This window comes from Thamnophis elegans, chromosome 1 (genome assembly GCF_009769535.1).
Source record: "Thamnophis elegans isolate rThaEle1 chromosome 1, rThaEle1.pri, whole genome shotgun sequence".
Taxonomy (NCBI): domain Eukaryota; kingdom Metazoa; phylum Chordata; class Lepidosauria; order Squamata; family Colubridae; genus Thamnophis; species Thamnophis elegans.
Window position 1 is genome coordinate 140,027,683 of NC_045541.1, and position 20,051 is coordinate 140,047,733.

A 20,051-nucleotide genomic window follows, 5' to 3' on the forward strand; every position below is an offset into this window, starting at 1 on the left:
CACCTGGACTTGCCTGTTATTAAAATTGTGCTGTCTTCCTTGGTGTGTGTGCTCTTCTCTCCTTTGTTATCGTAATCTTCCCGTTGTGAATACTACCAAACCATGGCAAACATATCCAACGCAGTGTGTTTTAACAAAGAAAAGCAGGCCTACTGTATTTATTGTGGCATTTCTAATTTCATATTTGCATCCATTCAACTTAGTTCCTATCTGCCCTTTTCTATCTTCAAATAAATCAGAACATGTGAATCCTTGTTACTTTTTAGGCACTTGTGGTACTTTGCAAAAACTGAAAGGTAAAATTGACTTAAGATTTTTTAAAAAATCCTGTTGAAATAGTTGAATTCTTGGGCATTCAGAATACTTTTCTCTTTCATGCAGTACCCCTCTGTTCTTCATCTCATCCCTTTCTAAAAGTATCCCTTTTTATGCCGAGGTGGATGTTGTGCTTATGTGAGGTGGATGAGGTAGAACAACAGAAAGAGAAGTATCTCAAGAGAAGTAACAGAACTGTTTACAGCTAAATATCCTAATTGTAGAACGGGGGTTTCTTATCTCAGAAATGCAGCATTAAACAAGAGAGTATAAATTGGACAGATACTAACACCATACTCAAGCTTGGTCTTATAAATTAGCAGATGGGTCAGAGGAGATGGAGTGGGTGTGTGCATTATCATTGGGGCCTGCGGAAGGCTCTGAGGAGCAGGAGGTCTCAGAGCCAGATGCAGAGCAGGGCCCATCTACTCACACTCAGGCAGAGAGACAGCTGTTTTCAGGGCCTGAGCTGAGCAAGGAGGAGGAACAGCTGGGGCCTGTCCAAGATGCACGTATGTGCAGAGAAGTACGGAGAGGAGAGCAACACAGGACTGAGGGCTAGCTATCCAGGAAAAGAAGGAGACGTTAACAAGCCCCTCCCGGGCTGGGATATAAGGAGGAGGGGTGTGGGAGGCGTGGTTGTTGGAGACAACCATTCATGTTCCAGAAGAGTTCCCTCTGGCTGATTCCTTGCCAGGATTTCCTTGCCAATATCCAGGTTGGTCAGGACTCTTTGTGTTGGGATTGAAGTGCTAACTGACTTTTGGGGATCTCAGAGACAGCTTGTGAATCACCTAAGGATGTGTGACCTGGAGCTTTGTCAGTGCATGCATGTATTCCTGTCTTTCTAAATAAAAAGGAGTTTTCCCTCGTGAGTAGAGTGTTAAGTGGGGCTCATGAAGGCTAAGTCAGATCACAGAGAGCAAAAAAAAAAACCTCTTGGGATTTGCAAGGTCAAATGCTAGAAGAGAAATAGTAATGATGCTGGCAATGACCAGAAAGAAGGAAATATATTAACAACTCACCTCACAGCCTCCAAAACAATCCATAAAAATATTTTATATACATTTTTTATTATGTGATGACAGAAGTCCACTTACATTCTGGACTGGGAATTGGATATTTTTGTTATAGCTCTTGAAGTTATTTTGATTTCTGAATGCAAATTTAGTAATTAGTTGTGATTCTGTAAACTTGTAACTGAGCATATTCCAATGAACTCAATTAGATCAATGAGGTTAAATTAAATTACAAAAGGATGCAATTTACAACTACTTAAAATTAATGTTTTCTGTAAGAATGTTTAGAATGGACTTTTGCAATAACAAATGCCAAACATTTGTGTATTCATCCTGACTCAATACTATTGCATTCAGAGAATTTTGCCCCTCTGACTTAAGAAGCACATTAGGGTTTGAAATAAAGTGGAGAAAGAACTACTGTATAAAGTTTCCAAATGAAGCAAAATATAACCAACAGATAAATGCAGGTTTAGATGTTTGGCTTAGTATAGAATTTTGTTGCATAAAACTACTAATAAACCATTGATCTAAACAAACTCAGTCTTTCTTGGAGCAGAATATATTTTAGCAATGTACGCAATTCATTTCAGGTTCAATTTTTAATTCTGTGAATATTTATATTGGACCACATGATTTAACAACTTTGACTTAACATAGATTAATATAGAAGCATTAATACCTCCCGTTTTTTTTTAGTATTCTAAAATTCCTAATATTCATTACTTTTGTTTGAGAAATCCACAATAATTCTGATTTAAATATGACTGAAGTGTTTGAATTAACAACTATAACATTTTAATTCAAACATTTACAAACATAAGATTACTGCTAAAGCTTGTTTGGCAGTTCTCAAATTAATTCCTTACACATAATCCAAAGAATATGTACAAATGTTACAAAACTAACTTTTGCTGTTTATTCTACACTAATAGTATAGAAATAGCACTAATTATAAATAAATACTTTTTTTTCTTAAATGCCCCTCAAGAACAGGCCTTTAATTTTTTCCAACATATCTTGCAATGGCATTGATTGTTTAAGGCAGTTTCAGTTGACTGAGTTCCAATATTGGCCAGGAATAAATCTATGTTCATACAATAGACTGAGTTGAAACCAAATAAACTGTATTATGTTTGCATTAGGCTAATAATAATTGATCTAGTTGTGGATTATTAAAAATTAACCTAGTTGTGTGGGTTTGCATGACACTCCTAACTATAAACCACTGATAAATTCCATTTTTTTTACTACTGGTTCTGTGGGCGTGGCTTGGTGGGCGTGGCAGGGGAAGGATACTGCAAAATCTCCATTCCCTCCCCATTTCTGGGGGAAGAATATTGCAAAATCTCCATTCCCACTCCATTCTGGGGCCACCAGAGGTGGTATTTACCAGTTCTCTGAAGTACTCAAAATTTTTGCTACCAGTTCTCCAGAACCTGTGAGAACTTGCTGAATTTTACCCCTGTTATAAACTAACCACATAAGCTGGGTTTTCACAAGATAACTGCGATAAAAAATGGTGTGGCTAGTTTTTGAAAACACTACCAATTGCTTAGCTGCACAATGTTTGAACCATGTTAACTGTTTACCTCATAAAATAGAAGAGATCTGAAAAATTTCAGACATTGTGACACTCGCACTAGTTGCTAGATTTAACACATGATTATAAAAATATGTTTTGACATCAACTTTCCAAGAATACACTATTAAAATCTAGAATATTATTTTTATCCAAAGTGTATGTGTCTGGATAGCTTATAAACTTCAAAGTTAATATAGTTTGTCTATCTAACACATTGGAGTGAAGTTTGAATTGAATGAAGCTGATTCTTTTAAAGGAAGAAGGGAATTCCCCACATGGAAAGAATGCCAGTATAGCAGATTTTATTGTATTTTTAAGTTATGAACCATTTTACAGGCTGTACTGATTCTCATATCTACATTTAGATGTAAAAAAGTGAAGTAAGCAATCTGTGCATGGAGAAGTTGCATCACTATTTTGGAGAGAATGAGTTCATACTTCTATTTTATGAATAACAGAGTTTATTTAACCAATCCTGTGTCCAGATCAGCTTGTTCGTTGTCTTTTTTCCTGGTTTCTGGAGTATTTAATGGATAGGATTCCTTGTTTTCTATTGGAATACATCTTAGGCATTTTAAACAAGATTGTCCCATTTTGACAAAATCCTGGTAGGTATTTTCACTTGTAAAGCAATATAGTATGGGATCTGCAACACAATTAAAAGTAGTCAATAAAAGAGAAAAATGATAGATGTTAAAGATTCTGGCAGCAAATTCACAGCTCTTCTCAAATAGGCTGCGTATTAACAAAAGAACATGATACGGTCCAAAGCAAATTAAGAAAATTAAGATTGTGCTTGAAACTAGGCGTTTAATTTGAATTTTCCTCTTTTTCTGAGTGCCATGACTCTTCCGGACAACACGTAGAATTCCATAGTAGGAAAAAATAAGGAGGCAAAATGGAAATAGGAAACCAGCTGTGCAACGGTAAAAGTTTATGTTATGTTCCCAGATTTTTATGGGATAATGTTCAAAGCACACTAAGTGTCTCTCCGAGTCTTTACTCACTTCTCCATGTTTAAAAACCAGCCAACAAGTAATCATCTCTTTAGTCCAGATGACAATGCTCACTATCACAGCAGCCTTCATTGTACGACACTGTTGGAAACGAAAAGGATGCACCAATGCAAGATAACGGTCAACGGAGATACAGCAGAGAAAACCCACACTGATATAAATGTTTTCATAAAGGAGGATGCCACAAATTTTGCACAAGAGTTCATTGTAAGTCCAGTTATCGTGCTGCAAAACATACTGGAGCCAAAAAGGTAGAGAGAAAATGTAAAGCAGATCAGCTATGGTTAGATTGCAAAGGTATATTCCTAATTCATTCTTGACCTTAACTTGCAAGTAAGCATAGTACAACGAGAGACAATTGGCTGGGAGTCCTACTACAAAGACAAGTATATATACCACAGGTGACAATTTCTGGTGTATTTCATGATTAATGTTGCAGTCCTCAGTGCTATTGTCCATCACCTCTTCTGGAAGAATCCCCATGTTCTGCAGTCTGTTAGCTCAGCAGACATATTTTTTATTCCACCATTTCACTCTACATTTGCTTTATGTGATTATCAGTGCTTGTAATCTCCTGCAAGAAAGGAAAAAAGTCACAAAACAATTCTTATTAAAATCAACAATAAATCAGTTTTTTTCATAATCCACACAAAGGTGATACTTCATTACCTAAAACTCTTGAACTTAGTGACCGGTCCCATATCATAGCAAGCAATGGTTAATTGAACCATCAGTTCTTGAATAAATGACAGTTGACTGAGTTCAGAACTCACTACGTCATAATATATTCACCTGTAATTAGGTTTACTTAATTAAATCTGTTTTCTCACTTTGCGCTATGGGGAGAGACAGTGGTGGACTAAGAGTAGAAAAACTGAGAGTTCACATTCACACTTAAGCCTATCAGAACAGGGCTCCCAAGATCTGGTGATCACTAAATGGCAGCAAAATGTTCTCTGCTATCTTGTCATTAGTACTGTCGAGTTTGCAGCCCAGGTCTGATAGTCCTAGCGAAGGGATTCCCTGGGTGTCCCCAGATTAATTATTCTATCTCATCCGAGTTTAATTATAGGGTAGTTGTGGGTATATGATGAAGGGAAATTTCCATACAGGTAGACTTTGAGTAACATAAATACTATAGTTCTGTAATCTTAATTGTATGGTTACCCATCTCATCTAAGCAAGTCTGGGTAACTCACAACAAATAAAAAACAATACAATAAAGACAAGTTAAAAACTAATATACAAACCTGGAAAAACTATCCATAATCAATTAAAAAAAACAGAAAATAATGATCAGCAGCGGAATTAATTCTACATAAGGTCAATTTAGCCATTGATACTGAACAATAAGTTATATTGACCAAATTTACACGTCACGTAATTCACTAGTTTGTTGTTACTGTATTATAGAAAGCTAGTGTCTATACTACCTACTTGGTACTTGGATGAAACTATGGGAATTCTAAGAGCTGTTGATTAAACTGGGAAGTTATAAAATATTTTTCTGAAGAAAGTAATGACAAGCAACTTTTAAAAATGTGACCAAGAAAAGTACATAGATGAAGTCATTAGGAGCTGAGCGCAACCAAAGGTATCATTACCTTTTTAAATGTAACACAAAAGTTCAGATACTTTGTGGAGATTATATTTAGTTCAAGATTTGAATGAAGTTCATATCTAAGAGTTCTGACTGCTTTTATTTTTGCAGATGTTTCGCTGCCTACCTTGGCAACATATTCAGTCTTGCGGAACCGAGGTCTGTTGATTAGCAGACCTCAGTAAGTCCAGTACTGGACTTGTATCTACTGTTAGGTGTTTTTGTTTTCTATGTAACTTCTAGTTTTTGCTTCGCTGATGGGTTGCCCCCTTCTGTTTTATCCGGGTGTTGGTTAATAGCTGTATGATAAGGGATGTAGTGATTTTATGCTGTTTTTAACTTCTTACAAAGTTAACCTTTGGCTATTTTATTGAAATAGTCAGTGGTTGAGTCCAGATTTATGTGTCTGTTGGTTGATAATTTATCAGAATCCCAGTTTATTAGGGATTTTTGTGCATTCTTGGTCCAAATTAGAGTTTCAGTGGCTTCTGAGGCAAATTTATGATTGAACGTATCTGTGCACAGTGAAACTAAGGAGGTTCTGTCATGTCTTCTAACTGCTTATGATACTCCTGAATATGTTCTGTTAATGTTCTACCTATTTGTTATTCAGAGTTTATGTATTTCATTTTCTAAATAACTCCTGCTCTATCTTCTTTGGTTCAAGGTCTGTGGTTTTACTTAAAATGCTTCAGAGAGATTTTGTTGGTTTGTGTGTTGTAGTTCTTTCAAGCAGCTGTAAAAACCTATTGGTGAGTTCTGAGATATGCTAAGATAATTGTGCCATTTATTATTATGTATATTATTATTCATTTATTAAATGTATATATTGCCTATCTCACTATCAAGCAATTCTGGGAGGATTACAATGTTTTCTTAATAATATAAAACAAAAAATTAAAACATTGGGCATCAAAATTATAACATTAATAAAGCCAATAGCCAATGAATACATGGGGGTGGGGGGGGTAAATGCATACTAATTTATAAACCAACTCCAAAATTAGTCCCTCACAGTATATAATGCAAAGCACAAGGATTTTGCCATTAGTTATCATTCTATGGGATTCAAAGTTTCTACCTAAATTACTGGAGTCTCTAAAAATTATATGTAATTGTTTATTTGTTTATTTAATCTATTAACCAACTCATAAATGGATCTGAAATGGGTTGATAGCCACAAAATGCCCAAGATGAAACAATAAACAGATAATTCTTTCAAAGATTATAAGAGCAATCACTGCAATATAAGGGTTAAATAAAATCAGATGTTCATAAGGAACACAGTCAGTCTAATGGCTGTTAACTTTCAATACAGAAGTCAAAAATCCAAGTCCTTCACCTGGTGCACCAAAGCAAATATTGTGTTTAGCAGCCCAAATTCCAAGTGAATCATACACTAACAAAAATAACTTACTTCTTTCCTCCAAATTTCAAATATTTTACTATAGTGAGCTACATATTTGTCAAAAATAAACAAACAAAAAACCTCCATAACTTCTGTGAGTTTACTCTGTGGGGATGGTTGTGAGGAAAAAACTGAAAACAGTAAAGAAGAGTCATTGGGTATAGGAACTGTAACCACATGGTCTGGTAATAAACCTAGGCAAATCAGCTTGCTGTCATGCTAGCAAGTTGAAGTATGATATGGAGATGCCTTTCAGGGTGGCTGTAGATCTTGGGGGCCCTGGGCTTAAATCTCCATTACAGAAGGTCTTTGGGATCATATGGAAAGAAACAGTGCAGAAAAGAGAAAATGTAAACAGTCCAAAGACAAATATCAAGATGTAGCTGCTTCAGGATTATCAAGGAGGAAGATAAGTTCCTGAGGAAGGAAGAATGCAATGTTTGATGTTCTAATGCAGATGCTGTTGTTCTAGTTTTAGATATATTTCAATTGCTAAAACTGAACACTGTGCAAGGGCAGAGAAGGCATAAGAAAGAATTCCTCCCATGGGGAAAAATGTTTCTTTCTCCCTCATTCACACTTGGTTGAGGTTCCCAGTGAAAGAACATCCCATATTTGAAAGTGGCAAAAATGCTTTTCTGGAGATAAGAAGTATGCTGAGAGAGAGTTGATGGAACATTGGCGCTGTTCCCAAAACCCACTTATCCCAGGCAGACACTAACCCCATCGAATGCCCTTATTGATGGTTCTGTCAGCACACAATTGCATTCAATGATTCATTTTCCTTTTATTAAAATACGGGATTCCTATTCACTTAGATATTGTTAAAATATGGGATTCCTATTCACTTAGATAAGACAGCCAGTCTGGTGTGGTGGTTAACCCACTAGACTAGAAAGCAAAAGACTCTGAATACTAGTCTTGCTTTCAACATGAAGTCAGCTGGGTGACTTTGAGCTAGACTCTCAGCCTTAGCAAGAGGCAATACCAAACCACTTCCAAAAATCTTGCCAAGAAAGCTGCAAGGACTAGCCCAAACAGTCATCAGTTGTTATAACTAACATGAACACTCACACAGAGAGAGACAGAGAAATCACTTAATGCAGGACATTCCTCCTCCTCCTCCACGGAGTTTTTACATCAGAAAGTACTGGCAATGCTGCATCACTAGTCTTGTCCCCATTGGCCAAGCAGGCAGCACTAGGTTGAGTTAGTGTAATTAATCAGGAATTGGGAAGTGGTTTTGTACTACTAGGCCTTCTTAGTGAGTTCCATAATAGAGTTATTTTTTAAGCTCTTCACTTCCAACTCTCTTTTTTTTCTTGGAGGATTAGATTGACTGAGTTTTGATGTTTCAAAATGTTGGCATGGCAAAATGAATGGAATTTGCTTAACTCTACGAAGGGCTTTTAGATATAGTTCACCAGGTCAATTGGCCCTTTTTGATGTTCCCATAACACACTAATTCTACTGCAGACACATTCACCCTGCTGTGAAAGAGGGCCACTTTGATGTCTTCAAATTGGTCAGTAGAAGTAACATCTTTCAAATGAACTTTAAAAAAACTCAAAAGAATCTCCAAGGAGGGAAAAGGAAACTTTTTTAAATAAGCAAAGCATTGGTTCAAAGGAACATACCAAAGTTGGACAATGTTTCTATTATTAACACACTGGACTGTGGGGAAATGTGTGTATTATTTTTCCAAATCTCAATGTCCGGAAACAACCACGAAAGGCAACATTCTCATTTCTTGTCAATTATATTGTCTAAAATGACAAAGCATTAACACATTCAGACACCTACAAAACTTCACAAACATCATACAAGAATACTATAGTTATCTCACTTCTATAGTAAAGACTTAGGGACACAGTGGCTCAGTGGCTAAGACGCTGAGCTTGTCGATAAGAAAGGTCAGCAGTTCGGCGGTTTGAATCCCTAGCGCCGCATAACAGAGTGAGCTCCCTACTTGTCCCAACTTCTGCCAACCTAGCATTTCGAAAGCATGTGAAAATGCAAGTAGAAAAATAGGAACCACCTTTGGTGGGAAGGTAACAGCACTCCATGAGCATTTGGCATTTAGTCATGCCAGCCACATGACCACAGAGAATGTCTTCGGACAGCGCTGGCTCTTCAGCTTAGAAATGGAGATGAGCACCGCCCTCTAGAATCAGGAACGACTAGCACATATGTGCGAGGGGAACCTTTACCTTTTACTAAAGACTTACTTTACAGTAACTCCCATTGCAATTGAGTGTTTTTACAGGTGAGCTCTATAAGCCTCATAACAATTCAGTAGTACAGCTTTCTTCAACTTGACTTCGATGGAGGATGATGATTGTTGCAATCTAACATATCAAGAAACATCAAAGGCTACCATGAGATGACATGCTATTAAATGTCATTTCTAACATTAATACATCAAAAATATGCTTTACATACTTTTTGAAATTCCATTTTATAAAAATACACTATGTAAGGACTAAGAGCTGAGGAAGCTTCTTGGATGAGAAATGAAATGTCTTCAAAGAAAGTCCAGTTGCCTCTTGAAAAAGTACCTTTGGAACAGTATCCTATGTACTGTTAATGGAGAAAATGGAGAAAATAGCCTCCCTGGGTGACTTTTCCCCAATGTGGTATTCTTTTGATGTGTTAAATCAAAATAAAAAAACTACAATAATTTCTAGTTAGCCTGACCAATGGTATGTGGAGGGCACCAGTTGAGATAAGACATACATAATGTGGCTGAGCCAATAGGGTAAAAGTCTGGAGATCTCAAACCTCTCTGCAAAAGATCTCCTATATAAGCTGGTCTTGTTTCCTTGCCTTTGAGTAGCAACTTAATAGTTCCTGCACTTCAACTTACAGTATCTTTCAAGAAGTCCCTGTATGTCTGGTGTATGAGAGATATAGGGTTCTTGTGACTTGTGTGACTCTACTTGCAGTAAAAAGATAAATGTCAGAGAAATAATAACTTCTCTAGTTGACCCTAGCCTGTAGCAATGTAGCATAAGTAAAGGTAAAGGTTCCCCTCGCACATATGTGCTAGTCATTCCCGACTCTAGGGGGTGGTGCTCATCTCTGTTTAAAAGCCAAAGAGCTAGTGCTGTCTGAAGACATCTCCATGGTCATGTGGATGGCATGACAAAATGCCAAAGGCCCACAGAGTGCTGTTACTTCCCACCAAGGTGGTTCCTATTTTTGTACTTGCATTTTTACATGCTTTTGAACTGCTAAGTTGGCAGAAGCTGGGACAAGTAACAGGAGCTCACTCTGTTACGCGGTGCTAGGGATTCGAACCGCCGAACTGCCAACCTTTCTGATTGACAAGCTCAGTGTTTAGCCACTGACCACCGCCTTCCAGCAATGTAGCATATACATGTCTAATTAAAATTTGAGATCTCCCTTCTCCCTTCTCCCTTCTGGAAATCAATCTCAAAGAAGATGAACAAAATCAAACGTTTGTAAAAAAAAAGGGGTGGGTGGGTGGGATTATATGTGAAACCGGATTTATAAAAAATGCATGCAATTTGTTTTGTCAAATTTGAAAGCAAAATTATCTGCTTCTTTTTGCTGGACCTTCCTTGACTTCCTGGCAATTATTCTAACCAATTATCAGAGCTTTTGGGAAGACCATGTACTCCATTTGCTTTCCCAGCTCAAGTACAGTTTAAGAATACTTCTTGCTGTTTTCCCAGAGTTCTGCCTTTGTTGTCCTTTAAAAAAACAAAACACGATTGTTTGCCTATCTACGAAGGGAAGAGTTGAAAGAAAATATGTGCTAAAGCCCATGCCTCAGTGAAGATGTAGATCCAAATTCAGATCCTGATTGCCGTCTACAGTATATTGACAGGGAGGTTTCAGTGCTGTACAGGAAGTCCCCGACTTACGAGCACAATTGAGCCCAAAATTTATGTTGTTAAATGAACCATTGCAGTTGTTAATTCAGTAACATGGTTATTAAGTGAATCTACTTTCCCCATTAACTTTGCTTATTAGAAGGTTGCAAAAGGGGGATCATATGATCCCAATGCTGTAACCCTATTCATAAATATGAACCAATTGCCAAGTGTCTGGATTTTGATCACGTGATTACAGGGATTAAGTTCTTTTTTTCAGCACTATTGTAACTTTGAATGGTCACTAAATGAACTGTTGTAAGCCGAAGACTACCTGAATTTACAATTCACCTTTGCCTGGTTTAGCCTCTCACCGGATTTTAATTTGATTGTTGGGGCAAACATTTTGACGGAGACCCCAACACGCCTCAATTTGCCTGCCATGTTGCATCCTTGAAAAGAGAAAGGGCCAAAGGATAGGTAGGAGATATTTTTTTGTTTGTCTTCAATGTTTCATTTCCAATTTTCCAAATGCTGTTTCTCTTAAACTTTCTACATTTTTTTAAAAAAGGGAAACTTTTCAGACATAGGAAGAACTGTATATTGTACAGTAGTTGGAATTTGAATACTGGCTTGCACAGCTGTAACACATTAGTAAGTAACCACGGATATATTCTGAAAATTGACATTTTAAACAGGACTGAAATATTTAAATGAGACATAAACAATAGGCTAATTACTCATCAATGCACAATTTCCCCCTTAAAGAGGACATATATTACTCATTATATCAAGTAGAGGTCTGAGCTTATTTACACTTGGAATTTCTGTGTCTGCTTGGCTTCCTTTTAATCAAAGAGCATATCATTCGTATGAAAGTTATGGCTATAATTTTTAAAATGGCTTTTTCACCTGAAAGTTGTAGGAATATTACCGATATTGAGAGTACAGTGCAGCATTAATGATTCCATTAATAATTTATTTTCCTTTTTTAAAATCACAAAGGCTAAATCTTGAATGTAACCAAAACACATTTCTTATTAAATCTAAAATATGCAATTCATATCTATCAAAGTTTAATATAAAGGCCCCTATCAATTGTAACTGACTGGCTGTCGATTCAAACCATGCTGGATACAATATTTGAAGAACAATGTGGCATGATACCACATATAAATAATATCAAACCAATAAAACGAAAGTAACATGTCAACATACATCTGTTTCAGCAGGATCTACCCAGTTTAATTTTTGAGAAGTCTACAAAAATGTTTGAAATTCTAGAGTGGTGTTTCAGATGTATTGATGATTCTGGGCAATATGGATCAATCGACTAGTGCAGATTTAAGAGATTATATGTGATCTCAAAGACCAGATGTGGTAAACAAGACTAAGTACAAAGATAAAGAAAGAGAATATCTATTCCAATGAATCGTTTTTCAATAAATTGACTATCACCAGCAGTTAATAATGGAAAACATTGTTAACCATGACCTAGTTGCTGTGTAACTTCAATGGAGCCTTACATAGCTAGAGGTCTAGTTGACCTATCACTATATCCTATCCTCACAAGTTGTTGTAAAAAGGGAGATAGAGAAATAAAACGATTCTCCTAGCTGTAAAATATTATGTTCAGTCATCCCCCAAGCCTGTTGTTGATTTTGCCAAGTAAGAGTTTTAGTTGAAACAAAGTGAAGCTTATATTTATACAAGTTATTTTAAACAAAACCAGAATGTTACCAGGCACAGGCTCAAAAACTGACTACTGCACTCCCAATATGCAATTAAAGAACCAACGTTAAACAGGAAACCAACTAAAAAGAGAACTGGGCTACAGCCAACAACAGCTGAGACACCTCAAGCAGAGAGAATAAGAACAACAAGTTACCTCACACCAAACCTATTTTAATATAAGCAGCTTGAAAATTGCACAAGCAAATGATACAACAGAGGAAAGCACAATACAGATATCTTAGATCAGTACAGCAAGATGTGTAAAAGATCAGGACTGTAGGTTATATAAATATTTCAAGTGTCTAAACGTTTTGTAGCGGAAGAAGTTATACATCTAGTTATCACTTTGGTTCCATCTTTCATAATATCTCAGGCAGTAAAATCTCAAGCATTGATGAGCAATATTGGAACAGATTATACATTCTTATACACTCCAGTTCAGGCCTCTCATTGCTTTATGGGTGCAGGAATGAATAACATTGCCTTCCTCCCACTCCCAGCTCATGGCAAATATACCTGGGTTTCCCAGCTTCAATTAAAAGCTGGGTTGTTGTTTTTTTGTGCTCCAAACCACCTTAAGTCCTTCGGAGCAGATGGTCTCCAGCACTTTGTTCCATTCCAGCAGCCCCAGTGCCCAGCTTTTGTGGCTGGCACGTCTCCGTCTCCCCTTCCTGATAGTTACCTTGGGCAGCCATTTTGTCCTTTGACGACTGGCTGCTCTGCTCTGCTGGCTGGCAGTTGCTCTTTTTGTAATATGGTTGATCCAGCAATGGCCCATTAAGTTGATAAACCATCCTCACTGGGAGAATGAGGGCTTCATTCAACCTCACATTAGCCAGTGGAAACCCTTCTCAGTTGCTGCCTACTGGATAAAGCGTGCTCCCCTTGCTTCTCAGCCCTTGCTCACAATACTGCAAAACTACGTTTTCGTTTATTGTTTAAAACATTTTTAAGCTCAAAGGTAGGAATGTTGCTACCCTACTTTGTTTTTATGAAGCTGAATTACCAGTCCTTCCTTGTTCCCATGGTCCTTCAAAGCAAGGTAGGAAACGGAGAACAGGGGTTTCCCCTTTCATCATTTTGATTATTGCCGCAAAAGAACAAAAAGAACAAGAAAGTAAGAGGAAAGGGTCTGCTTTAGTATCAAAGGAGATAATATGAGAGAGTGATGGGTAGGTATCCATGTATGCAAACATCTGGAAAAGCAAAGGGAAGATCCAAGGACTAATGAAAAAGGAACAGCCCCAAAAGGAAAAGTCAGGCATTGGAGACCAGCCCACTCAGGAGGAATCTGAGTTGAACTTCCCTACATGGTTGGGAAGGGCAAAAGCTAGGAAAAAACCAGCTAAATCTTGCAGTGGCCATAATCTAGACAATGCAATAACCTAATATCGTAGACAATTGACTCCACTCTGGGCTGGAGTTGCAGGTATTGACTCATGAAACCATTGCAACTACAGCGAGGGAAACAAGCTGCTATGTGGAATTCCCCATAGAACCTATTCATATTTTCTCCAGAAATTAAAACGATATTGTTAGTCCTTCCCCAACTGAAGCTGAAATTTTCCTACAGACATGGTCCATACTTTTGTGTGGTTTTCTGCAATACAATTACTTACTTTGGAACAGTCAAGTGTACCCATAAAATACTTGATGTGAAGACTTCTTTCTAGCATTGGTTAACAATTAAATTGCCCCTGGGTCTTATTCCTTTTTTACAGGTTAGCATATCTGACCAAATTGTGTGTTTCAATTAATTCATAAGTGAACAGAAAATGATACAACTGCCACATGGTACAAAGTGAAGCATAATATCTTTCTGCAAATTTGAACGCACACCACACTTACGTGCTGTGCAATTGTTCCCAGCATCAGAATAAGAAAATGGTGAATATCAGATACTCTTTAAAGTCAGTACTCTGAAAGTCCCCATTCTGGTTGCTTTGGCCAGCCAGGTGGGACAATACAAAAGTGACAGGACTAAAATCACAGAGAACTCTGCTCATATCTTCAAGATGTACAAACTCTACTTCCATCTGGCTTATAATTCAGAGTAAGTATGAATTACTCTTTGGTATTATAATAATTCACTCATAAATTAAAGAGCACTAACAATCTTGGAAAATCTCATCATATTCCAAACATGAGCAAGATAATATCACTTTTTCCCCAAAGCCTTAAAATTCTTTTAGACGATAAGAAAATAAAACTGTATCCTTGTCGATATGCTAGCCAAAGGGGCAAGAATAAAGTTTTTAATTAAATTGTTCTCCTCCCATATTCTGAAACAGAATTTTCTGCCCTCTGTTTTAGACTCTGTTTTAATACAAAAAGGAAAAAGAAAAGTTGGTCTGCTCATACAATGCAGGTCACAAGCCATAAAAAGTGACATACCGGTACAATCATAGGGTTGGAAAGGACCCTGGAAGTCTTCTAATCTCCTTATTGTCCAGTCTAGAAATCATCCTTCTATCCTAGACAAATGGCTGTCCAATTTTGAATACTAATGAAACCTCAACAGCTTCAGGAGGCAGGCTTTCTGCTAGTTAATAATTCTCATAGTCAGAAAATTCTTCATTTTCAAATTGGATTGGTTATAGTTCTTCAGTCAAGTATGAATCCATCTGGTAGATGGATCATTCCAAATTTTTCAGTCTATCAAGAAGTTGGTCTACTTCATCAAATAACTAAGAACAGTACAGACGGTCCTCAGTTATTTTGGTGTCCATTCAAAATTTTGACAGTGCTGAATGAGCAATACTTATGACCTTTCCTTAAAATCCCAGCTGTTGCACCTCAATTACAATTTAAGTGGGTGGCAACTAGCTCCAACTGGTTGCAGCTCCCTATGGTCACACAGTCACCATTTGCAACTTTCCCTGTTGGCATCCCACAAATTCAGTGGAGAAGCTAAAGGTTGCAAGGTGCTTTGATAAATCTTCCTCCATCCTTCCTGCATACTGTGCTGCACCCTTCTTTTCTTGGAATCCCTGAACTCACCTACACTATGCCTTCTTTCTCTCAGATTTCTCTCTGATTCTCTCTGTTTGCACATAGCCATGCTCTCCTTCCCTTGCACTCATGCAGCAGTGCACCACCTCCTCCCCCAACTCATGTGCAGCTTGCAAAGAGCCTCTCACAACCTACTCTACCCATGTGTGGCATCCCTGAACTGCTTAGTGGAGACCTCACCACTTCCTGCTTAGTGCCAAGCCCATCTTGGGGATACAATGGCAACCAGGACTGTCTGCATTGTCATTGCTAAGTGATTCAGACACGTGACATTGAGTTTTACAACCACATTGCTTAGCTACGGCAAAAATTCTGGTCCTAGTTGCCATCAGAACCCCAGGATTGTCCGTACATCCACAGCATTACCTTGGTGCACTAATTTAGTCATATTGTCAAAGAAAGCAATAAGATTTATCTGGGTTGACCTTTTTATAATGAATCCATGCTGCCTTTTGGTACTCATCCTGTTTGTTTCTAAATGTTTGCAAATATAGTGATTAATTATGTTTTCCAAGATTTCCCCAGATCCCAAGCTGACAGTTGTCTGTAGTTTCCTGGGTCTACAAATATTTCACAAATATTGTGAAAACCTTGGCATTTCTTTGTTCCTTTGACACATAGCATTAGCTCCAGAGCTTCTCACGCACAGAGCCTGAGCTTTGGGCTTCTCAAAGATTTCAATTGCTGGCTCTCTTGTGACATGGCCAATTCCTTTAACACCCTGGGATGTAATCCATCTGGTCAAAACTACTAAGTGTTCTTTCACCAATTCCTCACTGCCTTTCTCTTTCCTCCCCCCACCCAGTGTTGCTTCTGAAAGTCAAACGTTTTCTTTTTGTGAAAAGACAGGGCATGGTAGGAATTAAGCAATTCAACTTTCTCCCTATTGCCTGTAACCATTTGCCTTCTCCATCTAGTTGTTCAACTTTTTCCTCAACTTTCTTCTTGTCCTAGACATACCCAAAGAATCCTTTTTTGTTATTTTTGGCATTCATCACAAGCCTCAATGCCTGGTGATCCTTAGCTTTTCTGATCCCATCCATGCAGACTCTGCCTCTTTCTTGATTTTTTATTCTTGTTATATAAAAATGTCATATACTTTTTTTTTTTAAGTGTCCTTCTTGTTTCTCAGTTCATCAGAAGACTCTTGGTACAACCACACCAGTTTTATCAAGCACCTTCCTTTTTTTCTGAATATCCTTGGTTTTCCTGTCTCTAATGTGGTGAAAGGTCCCTACCACTTACACTTCTTTAACTTACTTCCTGTTAGTAAGTATTAAATCTAATATAGGACATCCTGTAGCTCTTTTCTCCTCCTTTGAAAAACATGAAAAATTTACTAATTACTGATCTATATAAAATATAATTATACAAATAAGACAGAATGTAATTGTGATGGGTTATTCCAGCAAAAACATATGGCACCATATGTTGCACATATGAGTAACCGCTCATTTTGAGTAAATTATTAGCTATCAGCTTGTTCCCACAAATCCAATATTTAATTTGAACCAACTCTGTGCCTAAATCTTATATAGTGATGGGCAACTTAAGCACATATATTGACTGTACCTTTATGTTCAAAACAAGTCATTTTTAACCTATCATGTGACAATGCCTGAATCAATATAAGTTCCTCTCAGTCTGTTTACTCTGAACTCAAATGCTATTGTGTTGTTTAACTCAATAATTTCCACGGTTGGTTCTATTCTTATAGATACAACCCTGCTGGCAATTTGCAACATGAACCATGGATTATATCCAAATATAGCTAGTTAGTAAACACACAAAAATAAAAGCTCTTTAAACACTTGCTGACTACCAATTTGCGTCAACAAATAGGACCGGGACTACAGCTAATCAAGAGGTACAGTATTTTAGCTCTCACTATAAGAAAGAATTGTTATTATGTTTGTCCATGCAAAACTTCTGGAAGGCATTATTCCCAATTGAGGAACCGTGACTGAATTTTCTTGTCAATATATGCAGTCTGTTCAGGAAAATTACATATCTACTTTTGATGGTCACAGGTTACCTGCTGCTAGCAGTACATTAGGATTAAATATCAGGAATTATGGGCAATCAATTAGGCACCCTGGTTCATCTCGGACTTTGACAGAAGAAACCTTTGGCCAAGGAGAAAGTGGTACTAGCATAACAGTATAAAAATAGCATAATAAAGTTTAAGATGGGAGGAGGCCAGACAGATACAGTTAGGAAGTGGAGCAAAACTCTGGATTTCTAAGCTTGCTAGAAGCTTATTTTTATCATTTTCCAAATAAGTTTTTTAAATTCAGCAAGTAAATGGATTAATGGTCAGTAAAATTCCTTAAGCGTTTGAAAAATTATTTAATTGTTTCCAGAGGCAGCTCTTAGAGTGTGTGGCATTAAATACAAGATTAGGCAGTGTTTGCTATCATGTGCAGTATTTCAATTTTGCTACATTCAACACAGAAACGGCAATATGAGTTTGGAAGCATCTTAGATATGCAAAAGCCAGCAGACAGAACCTCCTTCAAACCTTTTCCTTAATCACCTTGAGATTCCACTTGCCTTGAATACAGTCTTATCGAAAACATCAAGTTCCTTTCTTTTCTCTGTCTGATTTTCCTACGTGTCAGTACAATTTACAAATCACAGCATCATTTGCAAAACTTTGAATAACCAATGAAGAGTTTCTAGTGTATGAGCTGTTTAGTGCCTTTGTCCCACAGGGTGTATTCCAGAACAAAAACATTTTTGGTACTCATTCACAATACTATAATAATGTTGGAGAAGGCAAATGGCTACAGGCAATAGGGAGAAAGTTGAATTACTTAATTCCTACCTTGCCTCTGTCTTTTTACAAAAGGAAAAAAGTTTAAATTCAATAAAACCCTGAAAGGCTTAGATATTTGGAAATAGAAATTTATGTAATAGAATCTTCACTAATTTCTTTGTGTGCATATGTGTGCCTGTATGCGCATGTGTGTGCATGTGTGAGAATGAGAGAGCATGAGTGCAAATATGTGCATACTTCCTTATTGCTAAACTTTTACAGTCTCTGCCTTCTACTGCCTCAAATTCAGAAAAAAGAAGTGTGCAATTACATTGAATAATTCTGTAAATTACTCAAGAGTGTAAGAACATTAGCAAGAATTCTACTAAACCACACCAGAATGTTTCAACGGCAGCTTTCTGATCCTCCAGATCACATAGGGGTGAAATTACTGTTCATCCAGATACCTGCCTCCAATTCTGGAAGTTTCCTGGTACTATTAAAATACTGTCAATTACTCTCATTCTTTGCAAATGTTAGGGTAGTGCAGTACTTTAGCATGAAAAGTGCACATTCTTTTTCAAGTTTGTGATACCATGGCTTAAAGAAATGATCCATGTCATCTGAAGATTAGTTGCCCATAATTATTTTCTTCTTAAAAAATCTTGCTTTTTTTCCAGGCACAGTGTGTCTTTTTTCCTTCCTGTTAAATCACTCACAGGAAACCCAGATATCCAGGGGAAACAGACTTTTCTCATAACAGTAATTATAATCCATCAGAGATACGGTCATAATTATTAGCAATATTTTGCCAGATGCCTTTCTATGTGCTAGCTTTATGTCTACTCTCTTCTTTTGAAGCCCATTATATTCTACACTGGATTCTTTCTACTGTTTTCTTCACAACAACCCTCTGCAGTGGGTTGAGCTGAAAGAATGTGACTGATCCAAAATCAGACCGTGAGTTTCCCAGGTCTTATTCCAGCTCCTGTTTTCAATGGGAGGAAATAGTTCATATTTAAGAAAAATAAATTCCAGGGGGGTTAAGTTCTATTTTCTTTTAATTTTTCTATAAGTTCATTTATTGGATTTTTGTGCCACTCCAACAAATTTTTTTTTTAAATTGAACAGTTTGGAAAAAGAATAAACAATTACAAGTGAGAACATGAAAGAAGAATGAAAAAAATATAATACAAATGGATAAACCGGAAATGTTAAAACATGAAGATTATAACTTGTTTAAACATTGCTAATTATGACCAATGGCATATATCAGGGAGATATATAGAGAGACATAGATATAGACCAGGGGTGGGTTTGAATTTTTTTTACTACCAGTTCAATGGGCTTGGCTAGATGGGGGCATGTGACTGAGTGGGCATGGCCAACTTGACATCACTCATGCACACTCAGTCACATGATCCCTTCACCAAGCCATACCCACTGAAACAATGGCAAAAAGTTTTGACCAAGGGGGTGAGGGTCTCCAGCCTCGCTGCAGCTAAGGGAGCACCTGCAAATTACCCAGTAAGAAAAACACTTCTGGGGGATGGGGGAAGGCAAAAACGCCTCCGTCTTTGTGAAAAACGGCCCATTTTTCACCTGTTTTTCGCAAAACCAGGGGCATTTTTGCCTTCCCCCAGCCCTGCTAAAGCCTGCAAAGTGCCTCTGGAGGCTGGGGGAAGGCCAAAACGCCTCTGTTTTTGTGAAAAACAGATCTCTCTTGGACTCTTTCTGACTGCACTCTGGAGGACCGGGGACATAC

At 37.4% G+C, this 20,051-nt stretch overlaps 1 protein-coding gene across 1 annotated transcript; it reads right to left on the reverse strand.

Moving 5' to 3' along the window:
- Positions 1-2,995: 2,995 nt before the first annotated feature.
- GPR68 (G protein-coupled receptor 68) lies at positions 2,996-4,424 on the reverse strand. The gene has a single exon (XM_032230136.1). The coding sequence runs from the start codon at positions 4,416-4,418 to the stop codon at positions 3,381-3,383; it is 1,038 nt and encodes a 345-aa protein (XP_032086027.1). The 5' UTR covers positions 4,419-4,424; the 3' UTR covers positions 2,996-3,380.
- Between the last annotated feature and the right edge of the window lie 15,627 nt (positions 4,425-20,051).